Source organism: Neomonachus schauinslandi, chromosome 15, assembly GCF_002201575.2.
Source record: "Neomonachus schauinslandi chromosome 15, ASM220157v2, whole genome shotgun sequence".
Taxonomy (NCBI): Eukaryota; Metazoa; Chordata; class Mammalia; order Carnivora; family Phocidae; genus Neomonachus; species Neomonachus schauinslandi.
Window position 1 is genome coordinate 22,659,069 of NC_058417.1, and position 22,115 is coordinate 22,681,183.

General features: G+C 39.4%; 1 protein-coding gene across 2 annotated transcripts in view; it reads left to right on the forward strand.

Moving 5' to 3' along the window:
* AP2B1 (adaptor related protein complex 2 subunit beta 1) overlaps nt 1–22,115 on the forward strand; it is a 125,073-nt gene that overhangs the window by 7,599 nt on the left and 95,359 nt on the right. For both annotated transcript variants that reach the window (XM_021704518.1, XM_021704520.2), the window contains exons 3-5: nt 5,829–5,934; nt 10,682–10,817; nt 14,228–14,473. In XM_021704518.1, the coding sequence (XP_021560193.1) occupies nt 5,829–5,934; nt 10,682–10,817; nt 14,228–14,473 (488 nt within the window). The remainder of the gene's footprint in view (nt 1–5,828; nt 5,935–10,681; nt 10,818–14,227; nt 14,474–22,115) is intronic.

A 22,115-nucleotide genomic window follows, 5' to 3' on the forward strand; every position in this document is an offset into this window, starting at 1 on the left:
TTTTTTTTTAAAGATTTTATTCATTTGAGACACAGAGATAGAGCGAGCGTGGGCAGGGGGAGAGGCAGAGGAAGAGGGAGAAGCAGGCTCCCCGCTGAGCCAGGAGCCCAATGTGGGGCTCGATCCCAGGACCCTGGGATCATGACCTGAGCTGAAGGCAGACACTTAACCATCTGAGCCACCTGGGCGCCCTGAAACTTGATATTTTCATATCCCTCCATATAGATCTACCTCATTCTTTTGTTTGGGCATTGTCTAAATACATTCTTTGTACTTAAAACAGGGAACCTTTAGAGTCAATTCCATGATTTTTAGGTCACAGACTGTGGATTACTTGAAAATAGCTTTGAATTTATTAGCCCCATTGTCTTTGTAATCAGAAATATAATACTGTTTTATGGTGGCTTGGTTGGTTGAGTGTCTGACTCTTGATTTTGGCTCAGGTCGTGATCTTGGGGTCATGAGATCAAGCCTAGCGTTGGGCTCTGCACTCAGCATGGAGTCTGCTTGAGGATTCTCTCCTTTCCCCCTTCCCTGTGTGCGTGTGCACGCTCTCTCAAAATAAATCTTTAAAAAAAAAAAAAAGATAATACTGGTTTTTACATATGGCTATGGGGCTAGGAACTAAGGATTCTTCTTGGGAAAGTCCAGCCTCCTCATCTTTTATAAAATTGTTCCTAAATAACAGCTCATTTTTAGTGCTATAGATGGCCCTCCTTTCAAAAAAGACTGGTTTTCTTCTCAGCCTGTTGTGTCCTCAGCTGAGATTTACTTATTTCCAGGGTTAGAATTCTGTGCTTTGTATTTAGCAGTCTTATATTTACTGATAAATTACTTATATGACTTACATTTACTTATATTTAGTGATGACACCAACTGTCCTTCCTCTTATTCTCCAACAACTTTCCTTCTCAGATGGACCTTTTCTCCTCTCTTCCAGTGGCTGAAATAGGACACCTTCTCTGCCCCAGGATTTATCTTTCTTGTTTCTCTTGAAATGTAGTTTCCTGGCCTCAGCCTCCTGTCTCCAGACTTAACAAAGTTTGGTCTTGAAGAACACAGAGTCCTTCTCCCTTGACTTACTCATTTCATTTATTTATTCAGAAAGTGTTTATTGAGCATCTACTACGTGTGAGTCACGCTTTCTCAACACTAACGGAGTTTCTGATTAAATACCCTAATTTCCTTCAAGTCAGAGTAGATGCAAAGGACACTTAGTACCCTTTGGTTACTTAATATCATTAGACTAAAAGGAAGCAGAACTCTTTGGAGAAATAACTGATTCCAGGGTGGGTCAAGGAAAAGTACAAGATGAACATGAACATCTTATGCCAGAAAGCAAGGGAGTGCTAAAAAAATGGTGGGATATGTCAAGGACCCGCATAGTTTGAAAGGGCTTCCAGTCGCCAAATTTGAGATAATTTGAGCAGTAAAAAAGGTGGTTATAGTAGTAGATTATAACTCATCAAATAATACATATATACACATAAATCATAGTTATCATTGATTCAGGCAAGAGTCATCAGTGAATGCTAAAATGACTAGCAGGTGAAAGTTTGATAAGGAACAGGACATTTAAATAGTCTCAGAGTTTCCTTTCACAAATTACTAATTACAGTGGAAAAAATAGTAACTTTACAGTGTCAGGACCTGGTGTTTATCACCTTAACCAAGTATTTGATGTTAACATCACCAGTAATAGGACACATTAACATTATTTGTCTCTTGGCGTCATGCACTGAGAAGAACATAATACCCTCTAAGAATTATGCCTGTCAAAATGCGTAGCCTCAATGTAATAATGAAGGAACATCTGTGATAAACCCAAGCTGAGGGCATTCTATCAAGTAACTGGCCTATACCTTTAAAAAATGTCAGTATCCTAAAAGACAAAGGCTGAAGAACTGTTTCAGATTAAAGAAGACTGAAGAGGCATAACAATAAACCTAACGTATGATCCTGGGTGATCCTGGATTGGATCCTGGCCTGAGGGGGACGGTGGTAAAATTGCTATGAAGGATATTATCAAAACCTTTGAATAAAGTCCATAGATTAGATGATGATGGTGTGTCAATGTTAAATTTCCTGATTTGGATCATTGCATTATGGTTAGTAAGATAATCATTCTTAGAAATTATACACTGACATATTTAGAGCTGAAGAGACATGATGGCTGCAGTTTACTGCAGGAAAAAACATGTAAGTATATAGAAAATATAATCAAGAAAACATGGAACAGTGTTAACAGTTGGGGAACCTTGCAACTTTTTTTTTTAAGCTTTTTATTGAGAGAAAGAGTGGGGAGAGGGGCAAAGGAAAAGGTAGAGGGAGAGAATCCTCAAGCAGAGTCCTCACTGAGCGCGGAGCCCAACTCAGGCTCAATCCCAGGACTCTGAGATCGTGACCTGAGCTGAAATCAAGTCAGTTAACCAACTGAGCCACACAGGTGCCCGAATCTTGGAACTTTTTTTTTTTTTTAAGATTTCATTTATTTATTTGACAGAGAGAGACACGAGAGAGGGAACACAAGCAGGGGGAGTGGGAGAGGGAGAAGCAGGCTTCCCGCTGAGCAGGGAGCCCGATGCGGGGCTCGATCCCAGGACCCTGGGATCATGACCTGAGCCGAAGGCAGCCGCTTAACGACTGAGCCACCTAGGCACCCCTGAATCTTGCAACTTTTAAGATTGAAATGATTTTTTTATTTTTATTTTTTAAAGATTTTATTTATTTATTTGACAGAGAGACTCAGTGAGAGAGGGAACACAAGTAGGGGGAGTGGGAGAGGTAGAAGCAGTGTTCCTGCAGAGCAGAGAGCCCAATGTGGGGCTCAATCCCAGGACCCTGGGATCATGACCCTAGCTGAAGGCAGACACCCAACGACTGAGCCACCCAGGCACCCCTGAAATGATTAAAAAAAAAAAAATTTTTTTTTTTAACCTGGCTGACTCAGTGGAGCGTGCGACTCTTGATCTTGGGGTTGTGAGTTTGAGGCCTACGTTGAGCGTAGAGATTACTCAAACTCTTTAAAAAAAAAAAAAAAAGCACCCTGTGGTGGCCTGGAGGGAACAAAGAGCACCAAAACATTTCTAGAAAGTAAGCATATCTGTCCTGTTCTGGTCATTTGGAGTTATATAAGGGTAAAGAAGCTCTTCTATAACAATATGAAAAACCCCATAGTGGGTTTCTTAATTTTATCAACTACTAGTCAGTGGCTTTCAACCTTGCTTACACATTGGAATCACCCAAGGAAATGTAAAACAATACTAATGTTCAGGTCCCTCTACCTGAGATACCCTGATTTCACTGGTCTGGGATATGGCCTGGGTGTGCAGAGTTTTTAAAGTTCCCCACATTTCTATGATGTGTAGCTAAGATTGAGAACCGTTGCTAGCTACTAGCAGTGCTTAGTAGATTTGGTTAGGGGGAGAATGAAAAAAATGTTGTATAATAATAATAAAGTTGTATGTATGAGATACCATGTCTCACTTCGTGCCCTCCTTGGCTCCCACCCAGCTTCTTCTCTATTGTTTACACTTTACAAAAACATTAACCCTGCTTGTCATTCATTTGCAGCTTTTTTTTCCTGACTCTCTGAAATGGTATTTATTTCTTCTGTTAACATTTTGTGTGCTTTGATGACCAAGATACTGTCTATATTGACATAAAAAGATGTCATTTAAAAACTCCTCTAACTTGGGGCACCTGGATGGCTCAGTTGGTTAAGTAAGTGTCTGACTCCTGGTTTCGGCTCAGGTCACGATCTCAGGGTGGTGAGATTGAGCCCCGAGTCAGGCTTCACCCTCGGCGAGGAGTCTGAGATTTTCTCCCTCTTCCTCCCTCTTCCTCCCTCTCTCCCCGCTCTAAAATAAATAAATAAATAAATCTTTAATTAAAAAAAAAAAAAGAAACCTCACCTAACACTTCAAACCTTCTCTTGTAATGAATCCTGGTAACCTTTTTTAATTCAGGGATTTGTAAAAGTTTAAGACCTACAGATTGACTCATGGCTGGGTAAATACCACATTTTAAAAAATGGATAGACTGTGTTCCTTTTCCTTCCTGCAACAACCCACCAGAACTGCCACTGGAACATATTCTTTAAGTTTATGCTAGAATTGGAAGAGTTTCAGTTACATCCTGTTTTGATTCTTCAGCTCCTGCTGCTATTCACAGTTCAGACTTTTGAAACCCTGCTGCTTGTCCTTTACTGTTCCTAGAAGTAAATGATGGGAACCCTAAGAGCTGGATTTGGCAGCTGAGGACTTGGTGGAGAGGAGAATGACTAAAGGGGCCAGCTTTCCTGGCTGTGCTGTTTTTGCAGTTGTTGATTAAATAAAACCAATTTTTGTAACTTTAATTGGTTTGCCTTGCTGGCACTGGATATTGACGTAACAAGCTTTTTTAGTGCTCATCTTCTGTGTTTCTTACCAGTTTCATCCTTCCCATCTGAAGGCTTTAGCAGATCACATAGTTTGCTATCCCCAGTTTCTATACTGGTGAATGAGGTCTGGTTAAAATGAACATCAAGCACAGTCATAAGCATGGTGGAAAATGAGGCAGTATTGTGGAAGAGTTTAAGGGAGAGATGGAAGGTTGAACTGGGAGTAACCAACTTTTTCATGGGCTTAGTGGTGTATTTTCTTTTTTCTTTTAAAACCAGTTGAGAGGGGCGCCTGGGTGGCTCAGTTGGTTAAGCGACTGCCTTCGGCTCGGGTCGTGATCCTGGAGTCCCGGGATCGAGTCCCGCATCGGGCTTCCTGCTCAGCAGGGAGTCTGCTCTCCCTCTGACCCTCCTCCCTCTCATATGCTCTCTCTCTCTCATTCTCACTCTCTCAAATAAATAAATAAAATCTTTAAAAAAAAATAAATAAATAAATAAAACCAGTTGAGGATTATTACCTTCTTTTTTTATCAGCTCCAGCTTTCTGAAGATAGGTGAGCCTGGTCCTTAAAATAGTGATGGCAGCCCTGGCATTTCACAGTGCAGGGCCTGAGCCCTCATTGACGATTGTGCCTTTAGAAATGACTCTGGTTTGTATCATTCTTGAAGCTTCAAGATTACCATTTACGTTAGATCGATTGACTAGGATGGGGCCTTGAAGCCCGTCAGCTTCTTAAAGTGCTAATTAGAGCAGGGATTCTGAGCCCTGGTTGTGCATTAGAATCACTTGGAGGAACTTTAAAAAATATGAATTTAAGAGTTCTTCTTGACATGCTGATTTATTTGGTCCAGAGTAGAGCCTGAGTGTTATTATTTCTAAATACCTCCCAGGTAATATTAGTGTGTGGCCAAGGTTGGAAACCTCTGGATTCAACAGTCAGGAGACACAGTTCTAAGAGCAGCTCTGTCACTAATTCACTCGCTGATCTGTGAGCCTCAGTTCTTCATCAGTAAAGTTGAGAGTGGGTGAATGAGCTGATATATGGCATCTCTTTGGTTTGAAAACAGATTTGTGAACCTGTTTTGTGCCTACATTTATTTTTTCCTTGGAACCTTGAAATTCTGATGGAAGATCATCATCACTCAGATGCCATTCTCCCCTATTATAGTAGGATGTTGTGAGATTTGTTTTTTTCCCCACTCCTACACTTCCTAAGATCTGGATTTCATCATCTTCTCTGGCCATAACCTCAAAGATGGTATCATTATCAGTGGGTCAATTAATATTCTACAGATTTGAATTGTACCTGTCCTATAATTTTTAAATTCTCTTCTTCAGTTGCTGTCCTGCCTCTGGTCAGCGGTCATGTTATTTATTACAGAGTGTAGTATTCTGCTCTAGTTTTCTGGTTCTGGGATCTCACCAATTTGTTCTCTTCTTTTGTAGGAGAAATCTTTGAATTAAAGGCTGAACTCAACAATGAAAAGAAAGAAAAGAGGAAGGAGGCTGTGAAGAAAGTGATTGCTGCCATGACTGTGGGGAAGGACGTTAGGTAAGGGTAACACTCCTGCAATTGGTCACTTAATTTTTTTATTTTTTATTTGACAGAGATAGAGAGCACAAGTAGGCAGAGTGGCAGGCAGAGGGAGGGGGAGAAGCAGACTCAGCAGGAGCCTGATGCGGGGCTTGATCCCAGGACCCCGGGATCATGACCTGAGCTGAAGGCAGATGCTTAACTGAATGAGCCACCCAGGAGCCCCAACAATTGGTCACTTTAGACCCATACCCTATTTTATGGCTTTTACTGCTTTTCGTTTAACTGTTGTAATCGTAGAATCTGTAAGAATAAGTTTGTCCCACTGAAAGATCATGAGGAAGTGTAGTTGCTTTTACTTTAACTCTGTGACTTAAGTTTTTTTGAAAAATGAAACCAATTTGATTTTATTGCATAGAGATCTAGCCTAAAACCTCCTGAGAGCTGGCACAGTTACAGACCTGCTGTTGAAATAGTTTTAGAAGATGCTTGAAGTGTACTGAGAAGTAGAAACTCATACATTCTTTTAATCGGTTCAAGCTAGTGTCCTTAACTCTACAACTGTAGATTCAGTTGCTGAATTCAAGATGAAAATCAATGTTAACAAAGTCCATTTTGTCTTTTTTTCCCCCTGTAATTCCCCCAGACCATTTGGAAATAGGTACGGATTATCCACAGTCCCCTGAGGATTCACAAGATCCTTTCTGGGGGATTTGTGAGGTCAGAGCTATCCTTATAATAATACTTGGGTATTATTTGCCTTTTTTACTGTGTTGACGTTGGCACTGCAGTGCCAAACTAACAGTAGTCATTGTATTCGTCACCACTACATGCTTGCAGGAAAAAAGGGCAGTTTCACGTGGGACTGTTCTTCTTGAAGCATTAAAAATTTAATTTATTAAGCCTTGAACCTTGAGTGTAGGTCATTTTAATATTCCATGTGATAAAGTAGGAGTTATGCATAAAGCACTTCTGCTGCATAGCAAAGTGTGATGGTTGACTTGGAGAAAGGCCCTTGCACAATTATTTGAATTGGGAACCCCATTTTTAAGTGAAAGAATGATTGACAAATTATAGTTAATCAGACTTCAGTATTTGGGAGACATTTTATCAAAAATGAACGAAGTGAACCTGTCACTTCTAGGGAAAAAATGTGACAGTAGATGTATTTTGAGCTTTAAAGTAAAAATTAGATTGTTGGAAAACTTGTATCTTGCAACATGAGCTTGACAGCTTCCCTTACTTATAGACTTTCTGATGAGCTTGGTGGTGAAATTAATGAAAGTATTATTTACTGTTATATGATGAAATTTGTCATCATTGGGAAGATCTGCATAACTCAACCAATATTTTCCAAATGACCAGTGCATATATCACAAAATTATGCATGGGTAAAAGATCCAGTCAAAATAAGTGATAAATGAATGGATTTTAATGCAGTCAAGTATTAAAAGCTTGATATGGTTTCAGATTCCACATTGCAACTAACTTTTTTTTTTTTAAGATTTATTTTAGAGAGAGGGAGAGAGCATGCATGCGCAAGTGGGGAAGGGGTAGAGGGAGAGAATCTCAAGCAGACTCCCCACTGAGCACAGAGCCTGAGAAGGGTCTCAATTCCATGACCCTGAGATCATGACCTAAGCTGAAACCAAGAGTCGGATGCTTAACCCATTGAGCCAACCAACTGAGCTAACTAACTTTTAGGGAACTATCATTTGTGGACTGAAAAAAGAAAAAGAAAAACAAAGCATTTGTCTAGCTTTAATGAATCAAAGAATATCCAGTTAATCTGAAAAAGCTGTTAAAATACTCCCTTTTCCCATTACTATATGTGTATGATTTTCTTCTTATACTTCAATCAGAACAATATCCTACAACAGATTGAATGCAGGAGCAAATATGAAGATCCAGCTGTCTTTGCTTAAACTAGACATTAAAGAGATTTGCAAAAATGCAAAACAATGGCATCTTAATTTTTAAAAAATATAAATTTTTGTTTTAAAATATTTGTTAATATGAAATACATTTACTATTTTAAATGGATCAGTGTTTTAAAATATTTCTGTTTTAATTCCTGATACCACAAAATATCAGTAGGTATAACTCACATGAACAAAAACTCTCTGGGGAATCTCAATAATTTTTAGAGTGTGAAGGATTTCCTTAGACCAGGAGGGTGAGAGCAGTTCCCCTAGCCAGATCAGGGGCCCAGGTAGAAACGGTGGCAATTAATAACTCCGGTATCTTCTTGTGCTACAGGTGCTGCTGCGCTGAGGTGCCTTTTGTTGGAGTTTTGTTTGTTAAAATATAAACATTTGGCTCTTAACTTGCTGTTCTATTACCATCTGTCTCAGAGGTTGGCGGACTTTTTCTGGGAGGGCAAGAGAGTAAATACTTTAGGCTTAGCAGGCCAAGAGGCAAAAAAAATTGAAAGTATTATAACAAGAGAGGGACCAATTTACCACGATTTGTTGATAAAACTTAAGTATATTTTTGTACTACGGATCTAATGAGAAGATTAGAATTCTTTTTGGGGGGATAACATTTTGTTTAATTGGGGTCCAAAGTTAATATTCTCTATCATCAAATGAGTTTTAAATATTCACCTAAAAACCACTGTTAGCTTACAGCTCATACAAAAGTAGTGGTGGGCTGTATTTGATGGACAGGCTATGGTTTTCCTACCCAGGATTGATCTAGTCACTGATGGGCTATTTTTGCCAAGGAATAAATCTGGATTGAGAGCGTCGGTACTGATGAGCTGGTAAAAGTCAACATACTTCATTAGTGGGGCTTTTGTGTTCTCACCAAGGTTATTTCTATATCCTAGAAAAGTTAAACCTCGCTGAGTTTCCTTTTGTATGTAAATACTACTTGTTACTTGGTAAATACTACTTGTTAATCTGTTAATTGCTGATGATTTATCTTGTGCTTATGCTGTTCCACATATTGTAATTTTATTTTTTATTTTTTTTTTAAAGATTTTATTTATTTATTTGAGAGAGAGAGAGACAGAGAGAGAGAGCACATGAGAGGGGGGAGGGTCAGGAGGGTCAGAGGGAGAAGCAGACTCTCCGCCGAGCAGGGAGCCCAATGCGGGACTCAATTCAGGGACTCCAGGATCATGACCTGAGCCGAAGGCAGTCGCTCAACCAACTGAGCCACCCAGGCTCCCCCACATATTGTAATTTTAAAGGGATAGTAGATGTCTCTTAGCCTTCATTACACTTACTATCTAGTTGAAGAGACCCAAAGTTTGACAAATTAGGGAATAATAAATATAGCTTTATAATTAGGTACTAGAATGTGTATGTTAAAGGCATTAAGAGTTCTGTAAAAGGAGAGATCCATGTAAATAGGAACAATTGAAGAACCTTCTTGGAGGAGATGGGATATGTACCGTGCCTGGATAGCTCAAAGAAGCAGAATAAATAGAGATTAGGTATTCTTATTTAACCCCAATTAAACAAAATGTTATCCCCCAAAAAAGAATTCTAATCTTCTCATTAGATCTGTAGTACAAAAATATTATACTTAAGTTTCATCAACAAATTGTGGTAAATTGGTTTCTCTCTTGTTATATAATTACTTATATGATATTTTCAATTTTTTTGCCTCTTGGCCTGCTAAGCCTAAAGTATTTATTCTCTTCCCTCCCAGAAAAGGTTCCGCCAACCTCTGAGATAGATGGTAACAGAACAGCAAATCATAAGCTCTCCTTCCAAACTAATGGTTTGGAAGCCATTCCAAACTAAAGCCACTCTCCTTTGGCTTTATAAGAGAGTAGTAAATCATGAAATGACTTGAACTTGGGAAGAGTGTAAACTCCTTTTGTATTTGAGGACACTCAAATTTTCATTTGTCTGAGTTTGTAACATTAAGAATAAAGAAATTCTAGAAGGGAATCAGGACTCCTTAGAAAAATGATTGGTTTCAGTTGTGAGATTAGAAATGTACCTATTAATCCTGGATAGAGCATAGTGTCTTACCAGAAAGTGAGGAAACTGGTGAAAATGCAGGATTGCATCACAGGGACTCAGAAGCTAGCTAAGTTCCCACTGGCCAAGGATAGAAGAATATGAACATTAAAAATATAACAACCATAGTGCTTTGAACCTGCAATGAATTGATATGTAGAATTACTGTTAATTTTTGTGTGTGATAAAGATTGTGTTTTTTAAAACAAGATTCCTAAAAATATGCCTTAAAATATGTATGAAATTATATGATGTCTAGGATTTCACTAAAAATCCAGAGCAGGGGCTTCTGGGTGGCTCAGTCAGTTAAGTGTCCAGTTCTTGATCTCAGTTCAGGTCTTGATCTCAGGGTCGTGAGTTCAAGCCCCATGTTGGGCTCCATGTGGGGGTGGAGCCTACTTAAAAAAAAAAAATCCATAGCAATTAGATGGGATAGGGATGGGGGAAGGAAGAATGGATTGAGGATATGTATGAAACAAGATTGGATGTGTATTAATGCTTCTTTGCAGCTGGGTGATGGATACATTGGGTTCATTATACTGCTCTATCTACTTTTGTTAGAAAATTTTCGTAATGAAAGTGTCTTAAATCTATTTTTAGAGACTTTCTTGGGACCGGGACTATAGTTTCTTTAGAAATTCATTTCAGTGTTAATTGTTACCACTGTGGGGACGTCTTTCCTTGCATCGGATCACTTTGTAAAATAAGGCCATTTCTTCGTGTTCGATCCAGTAGCTTGGCACCAACATCTATTCATTTTCCTTTTCTCTTTTCTCCTCTCTTCTCAGTTCTCTCTTTCCAGATGTAGTGAACTGTATGCAAACTGACAACCTGGAATTAAAGAAGCTTGTTTATCTCTATTTGATGAACTACGCCAAGAGTCAGCCAGACATGGCCATCATGGCTGTCAACAGCTTTGTAAAGGTAACATTTCTCCCCCCGCCCAAGGAACTCAAGACCAGTCTCATCTACCTCAAGTAACCTTTTCAGAAGTGTGTCTTGATATAGTTAACGTCTGCATTGCAAATAAGCCACCTCTCTTCCAAAAGAGGACCTCTAGAGAAGTACTGGCAGTGACTAGGAGTGTTCATGTTTTTAAGCATTCTTTATGCCAGCATTCATCCTCCAGTTCAAACCATATTGGAGAGCCTTCTGTTAGCTGGTCTTGGTGCATCCTTGCCAGATGAGAGAAGAAAGCCAGGTGAAGAAGCCTCAGTGTTTTACCTTCCCAGGCTGACAAAGGTTAGGCGTATCATTGCAGTTTCAGTAACCTGGGCTTTATCTGTTTTATCTTTGGAGAAACTATGCTTATGGGTCAGAAGTAGTGGAAACTGCAGGAGTGACAACTTCTGGGTTTTTTTATTTAATAGGTCTTAACACTTGATTAATTTTTTTTTTATTATGGAAACATATTCAAGTAGAGGAAATAGTATTATAAATTCCTAAATCCCCCTCTTGTAGTTTCAGTAGTTACCAACCCATGACCAGTCTTATTTAATTTATTCTCCCCATACATGCTTTCCTAACTCCCACTCCTTCTCTTACTGGATAATTTTAAAGCAAATCCCAAACATCATAAAGATGAAAAATCATTTCATCCTTACATTTGTCAGAATAATATCTCTTTTTTAAGATTTATTTATTTGAGAGAGAGTGTGAGTGTGTGTGCGGGGAGGGTGGGGTTGGAGGGGAGTCGGGGGCAGAATTAGAGTCTTTTTACTATTCTTTATTTTATTTTATATTTTTATTCTTATGTTAATCCCCATACATTACATCATTAGTTTTAGATGAAGTGTTCCATGATTCATTATTTGTGCATAACACCCAGTGTTCCATGCAGAATGTGCCCTCCTCAATACCCACCACCAGGCTAACCCATCCTCCCACCCCCCTCTCCTCTAGAACCCTCAGTTTGTTTTCCAGAGTCCATCATCTCTCATGGTTCGTCTATCCCTCCGATTTCCCCCGCTTCATTCTTCCCTTCCTGCTACCTTCTTCTTCTTTTTTTTTTTTTTCTTAACATATATTGCATTATTTGTTTCAGAGGTACAGATCTGAGATTCAACAGTCTTGCACAATTCACAGCACTTACCAGAGCACATACCCTCCCCAGTGTCTATCACCCAGTCACCCCATCCCTCCCACCCCACCCCCACTCCAGCAACCCTCAGTTTGTTTCCTGCAATTTAGAATTCCTCATATCAGTGAGATCATATGATACATGTCTTTCTCTGTTTGACTTATTTCGCTCAACATAATATCCTCCAGTTCCATCCACGTCGTTGGAAATGGCAAGATCTCATTCCTTTTGATGGCTGCATAATATTCCATTGTATATATATACCACCTCTTCTTTATCCATTCATCTGTCGATGGACATCTTGGCTCTTTCCACAGTTTGGCTATTGTGGACATTGCTGCTATAAACATCGGGGTGCACGTACCCTTTCGGATACCTACTTTTGTATCTTTGGGGTAAATACCCAGTAGTGCAATTGCTGGATCATATGGTAGCTCTATTTTCAACTTTTTAAGGAACCTCCATACTGTTTTCCAGAGTGGCTGCACCAGCTTGCATTCCCACCAACGGTGTAGGAGGGTTCCCCTTAGAATTAGAGAGAGTCTTAAGCAGACTCCACGCTGAGCTCGGAGCCAGACTCAGGGCTCGATTTCACAACCCTGAGATCATGACCTGACCTGAAACCAAGAGTCTGATGCTCAACCGACTGCACCACCCAGGCGCCCCAAGATCTCTTTTTTAAATATAACTACAATACCATTGTCACATTCTAAAAAAATTGACCATTAAAAAATTTCTTATTATTGAATATGCAGTCAGATTTTTTCTGTCATTAGATTTGATAGACATAAAATAATGAGATTGTTCCTATTAATATGTATCTTTTTTTTACTAGTGTTTTTTCTGTCAGAAATTTAGTCTCCATTAAAAAAACAAAAACAGCATTTCTAAAATTAGCTTCTATTAGACTGTTTTGAAAAATAAACAATATGCTTTCTTCTCATGGAATTTTTGTTCTCTTCCTATGTTTAGCTGCATAGTACAGAATCAGAACACAACATTTCTTTTTTTTTTTTAAGATTTTACTTATTTATTTGGCAGAGAGACAGAGACAGCGAGAGAGGGTACACAAGCAGGGGGAGTGGGAGAGGGAGAAGCAGGCTTCCCGCCGAGCAGGCAGCCTGATGTGGGGCTCGATCCCAGGACCCTGGGATCATGACCTGAGCCGGAGGCAGACGCTTAATGACTAGGCCGCCCAGGTGCCCTTTTTTTTTTTTCTTTTTTAAGATTTTATTTATTTGACAGAGACACAGCGAGAGAGGGAACACAAGCAGGGGGAGTGGGAGAGGGAGAAGCAGGCCTCCTGTGGAGCAGGGACCCCAATGCGGGGCTCGATCCCAGGACCCCAGGATCATGACCTGAGCCGAAGGCAGACACTTAATGACTGAGCCACCCAGGCGCCCCACAACATTTCTTTCTTTCTGTGTGGTGGTTCATAGATGGACTACATCATTGGAAAGATAATTTAGTTTATGTTTTTTGGAAGTTAGCATGTACATAGGTTTATAATGTTTAAAGAAATTTTTTAATGTAGGGCAATTTAAGGAGTGTTCTCTTTGTACTGTATTTGGAAGCATTTGCTAATAAAGGAGAGTGTTCGGGTGCCTGGCTGGCTTAGTTGGTAGAGTATGTGACTCTTGATCTTGGGGTGATGAGTTTGAGCCCCATGTTGGGTGTAGAGATTATTTTAAAATAAATAAACCCTCATTTAAAAAAAAAAAAAAAGAATGTATCTCAGAGGGCGCTCTCTGCTGCTTAACTCTAGGAACTTAGGCCTAAACCAGTTTCTGTTTTCCTTTGCTTTCTTGGCTGTAGGCCCCAGAAAGTCCAGCCCTCTTTTCTCTCTGCTTGGTATTTGCAGGCTGACTCTGGAGTAGGACACATCTTTCCAATTCCTCATTTTTTCCCTGTTGTTAAGGCTTATTCACTAATGGCCATGGGGATGGTAATACCAGCTTACCAAGCTTCTGCCTAGTCCTGGAATGAATCCTGCTGGGCATTTCTTCATTGTGTTTGTAAAACAGTTCAATGAATTCTTAACCTAAGCTCTTAAATAGGCAACTAAGATTTGTACTTAGGAAACAGTAGCATGGGAGATGAGTGTTCTGATGTAGAATATAACTGGAAGCTTACATTAAGGAAATATTCTTTTGTGGCTTATAGAAACTAGACTGTTTACTTTTAGTCACCATGTGCACCTGTAGTTGTCAATGATTCATTCTTTCTTTCTTTTCTTTTCTTTTTTTTTTTTTAGGACTGTGAAGATCCCAATCCTCTAATTCGGGCCTTAGCAGTCAGGACCATGGGGTGCATCCGGGTGGACAAGATTACAGAATATCTCTGTGAGCCTCTCCGCAAGTGCTTGAAGGATGAAGATCCCTATGTTCGGAAAACAGCAGCAGTCTGTGTGGCAAAACTCCATGATATCAATGCCCAAATGGTAGAAGATCAGGGATTTCTGGATTCTCTGCGGGATCTCATAGCAGATTCAAATCCAATGGTAATAAGCTTCTGCTTTTATAAAGAGAGCAGTACTTACAATGGGTTCCTTTAAAAAGCATGTTTAAAACAAATGTTTGGGGCATTGAAACATAGGTTAGCTATGAGAAACATGAATTCTGTGTGTTCTCACACAGTAGATGTTTTCTGAAATGAAAACCAAGTACTAAAATACAAGGGTCTTAAAGCAAACCTTTGTATCATACCTACCCCTGTATTTGCTCAGAAACTGGTTCTTTCATCATTTTTTAAGAGGGTTTTACCTTAAATTTATATCAGTTTTTAAAAGATTATTTCTTTAGATGTTTGTGGTCTTTTCTGGTAGTGTGGGAATAGAAACCAAGTTATATTTATTGCCTGATTATTGTAATGCATTCTTCTTCAGGAAAATTCTAGGACAAAATTCTTTTTGCCAACTTACGTTCTAAATGTTTGGCAGCTAGAACATAATACCGTAAAGTTTGGGGGCCTTTTATTTCTCTTATTAATATTTTTACTTTTGTCCATATAACGAAGGGGAGAAAGTGGTATGTTGACTCTGCTAGTAACTGGAGCTCATTTGAATGGAGTGATTGATCACTAGGTACCATTATTGAGAAGATGGAGGAATGTGGCCACTTTTTCTCCCCTTTTTGCCTAATGCATTGTTTACTTGGAGGTAAATAACTTTGAGTTAATCAGTGGATCACCTCTGAATACTTTCTTTGTTGAACTTTTTGAAATAGAGTTGGAATTTGCCTTGAAATAGACATTGTCTCACTTGCGAATCATGTGCTCAGATCTCTGTTTTGATATTTCATTTGGTTCATCTTATTCTTTGAGTAGCCTTGGCTTCTGTTTATTATCCTTCAAGTTTAGTATCAAGGTCAAAGGATGAAGCAAGCCACATTTTTTTTTTTTACGGTGCTATCATACTACCATCAGGAATCTTATAGCTTACTTTTTAGGCACAGAAACTGGTGTGGGTGTGTATGTGCTGAAACCATGACTTCTTATAGGTATCACCACCAGTATTAGAAGATTCAACCTTTCCTTTTTTTTCCTTCCAGTAGGACCGTGTGGCACCTTTTTTTTTTTTTAATTCCATAAAGAAAGAAAGTTATAAGGCATTAGTATCTATTTTATAGAATGTTTAACTGGTCCCAAGTTGTGTTTTGGTGTTGCTTTTGCGTCACTGTTACCCTGAGCACCTGTCTTTGAAATTTTCTACTTAAGGACAAATGAGAAATTAGAATTTGGGCTTCATGCTCCAGGTTTCAGGCTTCCAGGTGAATGGGATATCATGCACTCAGATACTCAGTGAGGCTAGGAATGTGGAGTTAGAGGTGAAAATGAGTTCTAACTCATAGGTAATTCCAGTTTGGGGAGAAAAAGGCATTTTTATACCAATGTAAATTCTTCAAAATAGAACCTATAAAATTAGATGGTCAGGGATAGGGGCTATCTGATGGTTTCGTAAAGAGTTTTTTTGTTTTGTTGTTTGTTGTGCCCAAGCGCTTAGATTTTTTTCCAGATCAGTTGAGAGGATGACACGATCTGGAACAAGCCTAATTTGACTTATTTTAAGTTTTCATTGTGGAGGAGGGGCTGGTTTTTGTCCAGCCCACCATACTCTCAAGTAATATATGTAATTATACATATATTTATTTATTTATACTTTTTATTATGGGAATTTTCAAACATATTCAAAATTAGAGTTACTGAATGAAAACAGTAGATAAATAAAATGAACCCATTTACCGTCACCAGGTTCAATCATTATCAACACGTGCCAGTCTTGTTTTTAGCTGTTTTCTCCCACGCCATACCTACATATACGGAATTTAAACAGGCAATACGTCAGTGGGTCTCTTTGAATGTCATATAACATTATAATAAACTCAAATGCTCTTAAAATTTTTTTTTTTAAAGATATTTTTATTTATTTGACAGATAGAGACACAGCAAGAGAGGGAACACAAGCAGGGGGAGTGGGAGAGAGAGAAGCAGGCTTCCCATGGAGCAGGGAGCCCGAAGTGGGGCTCGATCCCAGGACCCTGGGATCACGACCTGAGCTGAAGGCAGATGCTTAACAACTGAGCCACCCAGGCGCCCTGGTCTTAAAATTTCTTAGCCTGTTTTTACACAACAAATCAGGAGGTGATTTGGAGGGACTTTCACAGTTATCTTTGAGAAAACTTTTAGAGAAAATTTAAGGTTAATTGGTAGATTTTGAGAAACTGTTTCAGGAATGACTGTTGTTTTACTGTCTTTATTGCCGATTTTCCTAGAGCAGGTACCAGCATTAATTATCTTTGGACCTATTGCCCTCTAAATAGAAAATCTTTCTGATTCTTGTCAGATTTCTCAGTAGCAGAACTTCTCCCTGATACTGTTCAACTGAGTACTAACAAAGCACACAGGGTGCAAAATTTAAGGGGGTACTCACATTCAGGTGTCAGCTCTGTACCTGCACAAGATTGAAAGTGGGGTGCCTCCTTATATTTGTGCCTTGCTTGCCCTACTCTTATCCTGGACTTACATTCAAATCAGTTTTTTGAACTCTTCATGCTTGTTCTAGCGAAGAACTGAAAAGCTTGGATTAAGATAGCCAGCAGACATACACGCCTACTTTTGATCTTGAACCCATACTTTTCATCTCAAACAGTATGTCCTGCTTTTTACCAAAAAGTGTTAGAACTAACATTTAGACCACTTATTTTCCTTTTTTGTCAGCTGGGTCAGATACTGTTGATAGGGAACAGAGGAGTGCATGAGTTAAAGTGTAGTAGCTCAAACACCTAAGAAGTTCCTAAGGCTTATGATGACCATGTGTCATTAGGAAAAAGGGAATTTAAATTTAATTGCATTCTTTGCCAGATAGATGCTTTTAGTTACAATATATTACTTAGTTCTCATATCTTCCCAGTGAAGCAGAGGTTATTCCATATTAGAGATCAAGGTTTTCCCAAAGTCAGACAGCTAGTGGTAATGTAGTCAGGGTTCTAACCTAGTTCTGAGTCCCAATACCCATTACTGGTCACTGCCTTCATGGATGTGTATATACAATAGGATTAAGTGTGTATATTCACACATACACATTTAGAACTGTTTGATTTTCTCAAAATGGTTAAAATTTTGAACATATCAAGGCCTTTAATGATCTGTTTTACTATGGAAATCCTCTCAATCCTCTTACTCTGATGATGGGTAGGAGTCCTCTTTACTGCTCTTGAGGAGTAATTTCGTTCCACTTTTTCAGAAGTTGTTCCACATGGTGGCAGCATTGCACCAGCAAATATTAGAATCTCTTGCAGAACAAACGACCGTTTCCGGGGGTTCTGCCTTAGGAATTTTCTTATGGCTCACTTCAGAAGGGCATCCTAGCTGTGAGAGCACAGAACACCTGCAGAAGTGACTTTGAAATCTGAGAGGAAAATGTTGATCAAGATCTACATACTTTTGGGGTTATGTGGATCTCAGGCTGGTTCTTGGGGGTAGTGTACCTTGCTGCCAGTAAGAGAACTTTAGTATGTTTTCATTCCCTTTTGCAGGGGGGGGGGGCGGGGGGGGCAGTTCACACCTCGTTTTCCTGCAATTATGCCATTTATACCAGTTAGAGCAGTCTTTCAGTGGAATACTATTTGAAAGAGAAAAGATAAACTTTGAAGTAGAAAAAATTCTCTGTTAAATTCTAGCTCAACTTCCCTGGATTGTTTCCTCTTCTTTTGAATGAGGGAACCATCGTAGACAGGTGTTGGGAGTATTTATTGAGCTGTTGCATAAAAAACCATGTATTCAAGTACTTGGCTTACAGGAGCTCACGAGAGTGATGGCTGCTGATCCTGTAATCATGAAGTAGACACTAGTCTACAGTATTAAATTAAAATGCCCCGATTCCTTTGATAGCTGTGTAAACTTATATAGTACAGTCTTTTCTGAGAGAATTAGAGCCAAACTTATTTTCAGATGCAGATTTTATTATTTGTTATTTCGAAAGTAAACTTGTATTCAGAATGAGGAACCACTTTGGAGCTTCAGGAAAATAGCTCCCATGATTTCTTCACAGATGTCAGAATTTTTAAAATTTCCACTAAGTGTATGTTTACGAGAAAAAAAAAGTGCTTTTGAGCGATAGTGACTATTCTGTAGCTTTTTCCCTCTGAGGCTTTTGAGGTATTCTGACTTCAGTTAACATGTTCATGCTAGAGTCTGCCACTCCGGAGACTTTCTCAACAGCCCTCACTGAGCCGTATTTGCTTTTGGGGTTTGTGAACTCTTCTCCTGAGTCCCGTTGGCTTAGGGACTTTATCCCTTTGATCTCTGTCTTCCAAGCCTTCTCAGTTCTGCTTCCATCACTCAGAGCTGCCCCCAGGAAGCCCTCTTGCACTGCTCTGCACCTGTCTGCCGAAGCACAAAGTACTAAATAAGTAAAAAACCTGTTTCTCTTTGCCCAGTGTTCTGGACAAGGAGTATGTTCTCAGAATTGCCTCAGCTTGACCCACAATAGCCTTTAGCAAAGGTTCTAGTTAAAACCGCCAGCTTCTTTTGATTGGAACTTACTCTAGAAAGCTGTTTTATGAAAAATAACCTCTTCTCAGAAAAAGTGTATACTTTAACTGTGTGCTAGCCAGCTGTGGGTTTGTAACCCTCCTGGGAGCTTCCCTGGTGTAATCTGAAACCAGCCCCTTTTATGCGGAGGGCAGAGAGAGACCAAAGAAAGAAGCAGGCTACTCCAGGTTGGTAGGTGGCAGTTCTAATAAGCAAAGAGAGCTTACATACAAGGCTTGTGTTGGGCAAAAGCAAGACAGCATGGATCCCCACCACCTGCCTGCCAAATCTTAAAAGTTTATAAAGAAGTCTTCACTGGGTTCAGTCACATATACCAGGTGAAAGACAAGCAGAACCCCATTCCAAGGACAGGCATAGGATGAGAAGCCTCCAAGGCAAGGGCCGGGTTCCAGCTCACAAGTCTGTTGGCAGTCACATCTTTTCGGTGACCATCCCCAACACCAGCATGTAGAAGCAGCGTGGTATCATGGCAGTCGTTCTCAATGGGGAGCAATTTTGTTCCCCAGGGGATGTTCGACAATATGTGGGAACACTTTTGGTTGTCACAACTAATGGGAGAGGTGCTACTGGCATCTAGTAGGTAGAGTCCAGAGATACTTTAAACATCCTACAGTGTATGGGGCAACCCCTTACGGCAAACAGTTATCCATCCCCAAGGCCAGTAGTGGTAAATTGCAAGAATTTGGATTATGGAGCTAGTATGTGGCCTTGAGGGCCAGAGTGGCAGCTGTTGTGAGTCCGGGTCTGGCTTCTCACTAGAAACGTGGCCTTGAGCAAGTTATTTAAAATGAGCTTCAGTTTCCTCATTTGTAAAATGAATGTAATAATGCCTACTTTACTTGATTATTTTCAGTATGAAGAGTAATTTAAAAATTTAATGCCTGATATTTGGTAAATGCTTAATAATATTGAGGAACAGAGCTAACATTGCATACTTTCTGATCATTATAGTTTTCATTTAGGCCTTAGAAACTTGTGTTGTGGTTTGTTGTCAATCTGAGATGATATGTATTGAAAAACTCAAGTCTCTAGATCATTTCGTAAATGCAGGGATTTTTATCCGAGTATAAATGATGTCCTTGTGGGCTATGTTAAATTTTCTATTAAAGATAGGCCTAGGGTGCCTGGGTGGCTCAGTTGGTTAGGCGACTGCCTTCGGCTCGGGTCATGATCCTGGAGTCCCGGGATCGAGTCCCGCATCGGGCTCCCTGCTCGGCGGGGAGTCTGCTTCTCCCTCTGACCCTCCTCCCTCTCATGCTCTCTGTCTCTCATTCTCTCTCTCTCAAATAAATAAAAACAAAATCTTTAAAAAAAAAAAAAAAAAAAAAAAAAAAAGATAGGCCTAGAACACATAGAAAAACATAATGACCTCATTTAATATAGTATTTTATATGATTTCTCTTATCTCTCAGTGTATATTAGTTAAGTAGGAGAGTTTTAAAGTAAAATTTCATACATAAGTGAAATTAGACATGGATAATGCTCTTCATGCCAGAAGTCCATAAAGGAGTTCTAGAGCTGGTAGAATTTTAGGCGTGTGTGAGAGTGTCAGTATGTGGTAGGCACTTAATAACAGTAATGTGGGAGGTAATATATTCAGTCTGTCTGGGTTCCCCCAAGTGAGTAATGTTATATTTGGTACTAAAAGAGGATCCGCCATTAATTTCTGCAGGGATGGAGTAAGTAGAATCATTGAAGGCTGCTTTGATATAAGGCTGACTGCCCAGCTTTTGAATTTCCCACCGGTTGATCTGAATTCTTTTGTGTCTCTGCTTACTGGAGAAGCAGATGTTTTTGTTTTCCTTTATAATAAACTCTGGAAATCTTTCTGTGATTCTCACTTCTTTTAAAAAATTCATTATCAGTTTTTGTGTCAACTATTACCAATTTATAGGTTTGGGTTTTTTTTAATCTCATTTGGGGGGAATAACTAGCTTTACAGAAAAGTTGCAAAGATAGTACAGAGAGTTCTCATATATTCTTCACTCAATTTCACTTAAGTTAACATCTTATATAACCATGGCACATTTGTCAAAACTAAGAAATTAGAATTGGTACATTATTATTAACTAAAGTACAGATTTTATTTGAATTTCACCTGTTTCAACACAAATGTCCTTTTGCTATTCTAGGATTCAATCCAAAATACAAAATTGCATTTAATCACTTCTTTTTATAAAGAGTTGACTCACTCTTTTTGAAAAGTATCTCAAAAACAGAAAAGTTCTTTGTAATTATAAAATGTTACTTTACCCGCCCCCCCCCCAGTAATATATTACCATAGTGGTTTTTTTTTTTTTTTAAGATTTTATTTATTTATTTGAGAGAGAGAGAGTACATGAGAGGGGGGAGGGTCAGAGGGAGAAGCAGACTCCCCGCCGAGCAGGGAGCCCGATGCGGGACTCGATCCCGGGACTCCAGGATCATGACCTGAGCCGAAGGCAGTCGCTTAACCAACTGAGCCACCCAGGCTCCCCTAGCATAGTGGTTAAAACTCAGACTCGGGAGCCAAAAAGACTTGGGTTTGTGTCCTGGTTCTGTCATTTCTTTCTTTTTCTTTTTTTTTTAATTTTAAAAGATTATTTATTTGAGAGAGAGAGAGAAACAGCATGAGAGGGGAGAGGGTCAGAGGGGGAAGCAGGCTCCCTGCTGAGCCAGGAGCCCGATGTGGGACTCGATTCCAGAACTCCGGGATCATGACCTGAGCCGAAGGCAGTTGCTTAACGAACGGAGCCACCCAGGCGCCCCTGGTTCTGTCATTTCTTAGCTCCCTAAACTTCTTAGTATCCTCATCTACAGAGTGAAGGTAATAAATAATACTTCTATTGTAGGATTGTTGTGAACATTGAAGGATAGAGGGCTTGCAAAGCACTTAATCTTTTTTTTTTAAATTTGTTTACATATTTATTTTATCATGTTATGTTAATCACCATACATTACATCATTAGTTTTTGATGCAGTGTTCCATGATTCATTGTTTGCATATAACACTCAGTGCTCCATTCAATACGTGCCCTCTTTAATACCCATCACCAGGCTGACCTATCCCCCCACCCCCTTCCCTCTAGAACCCTCAGTTTGTTTCTCAGAGT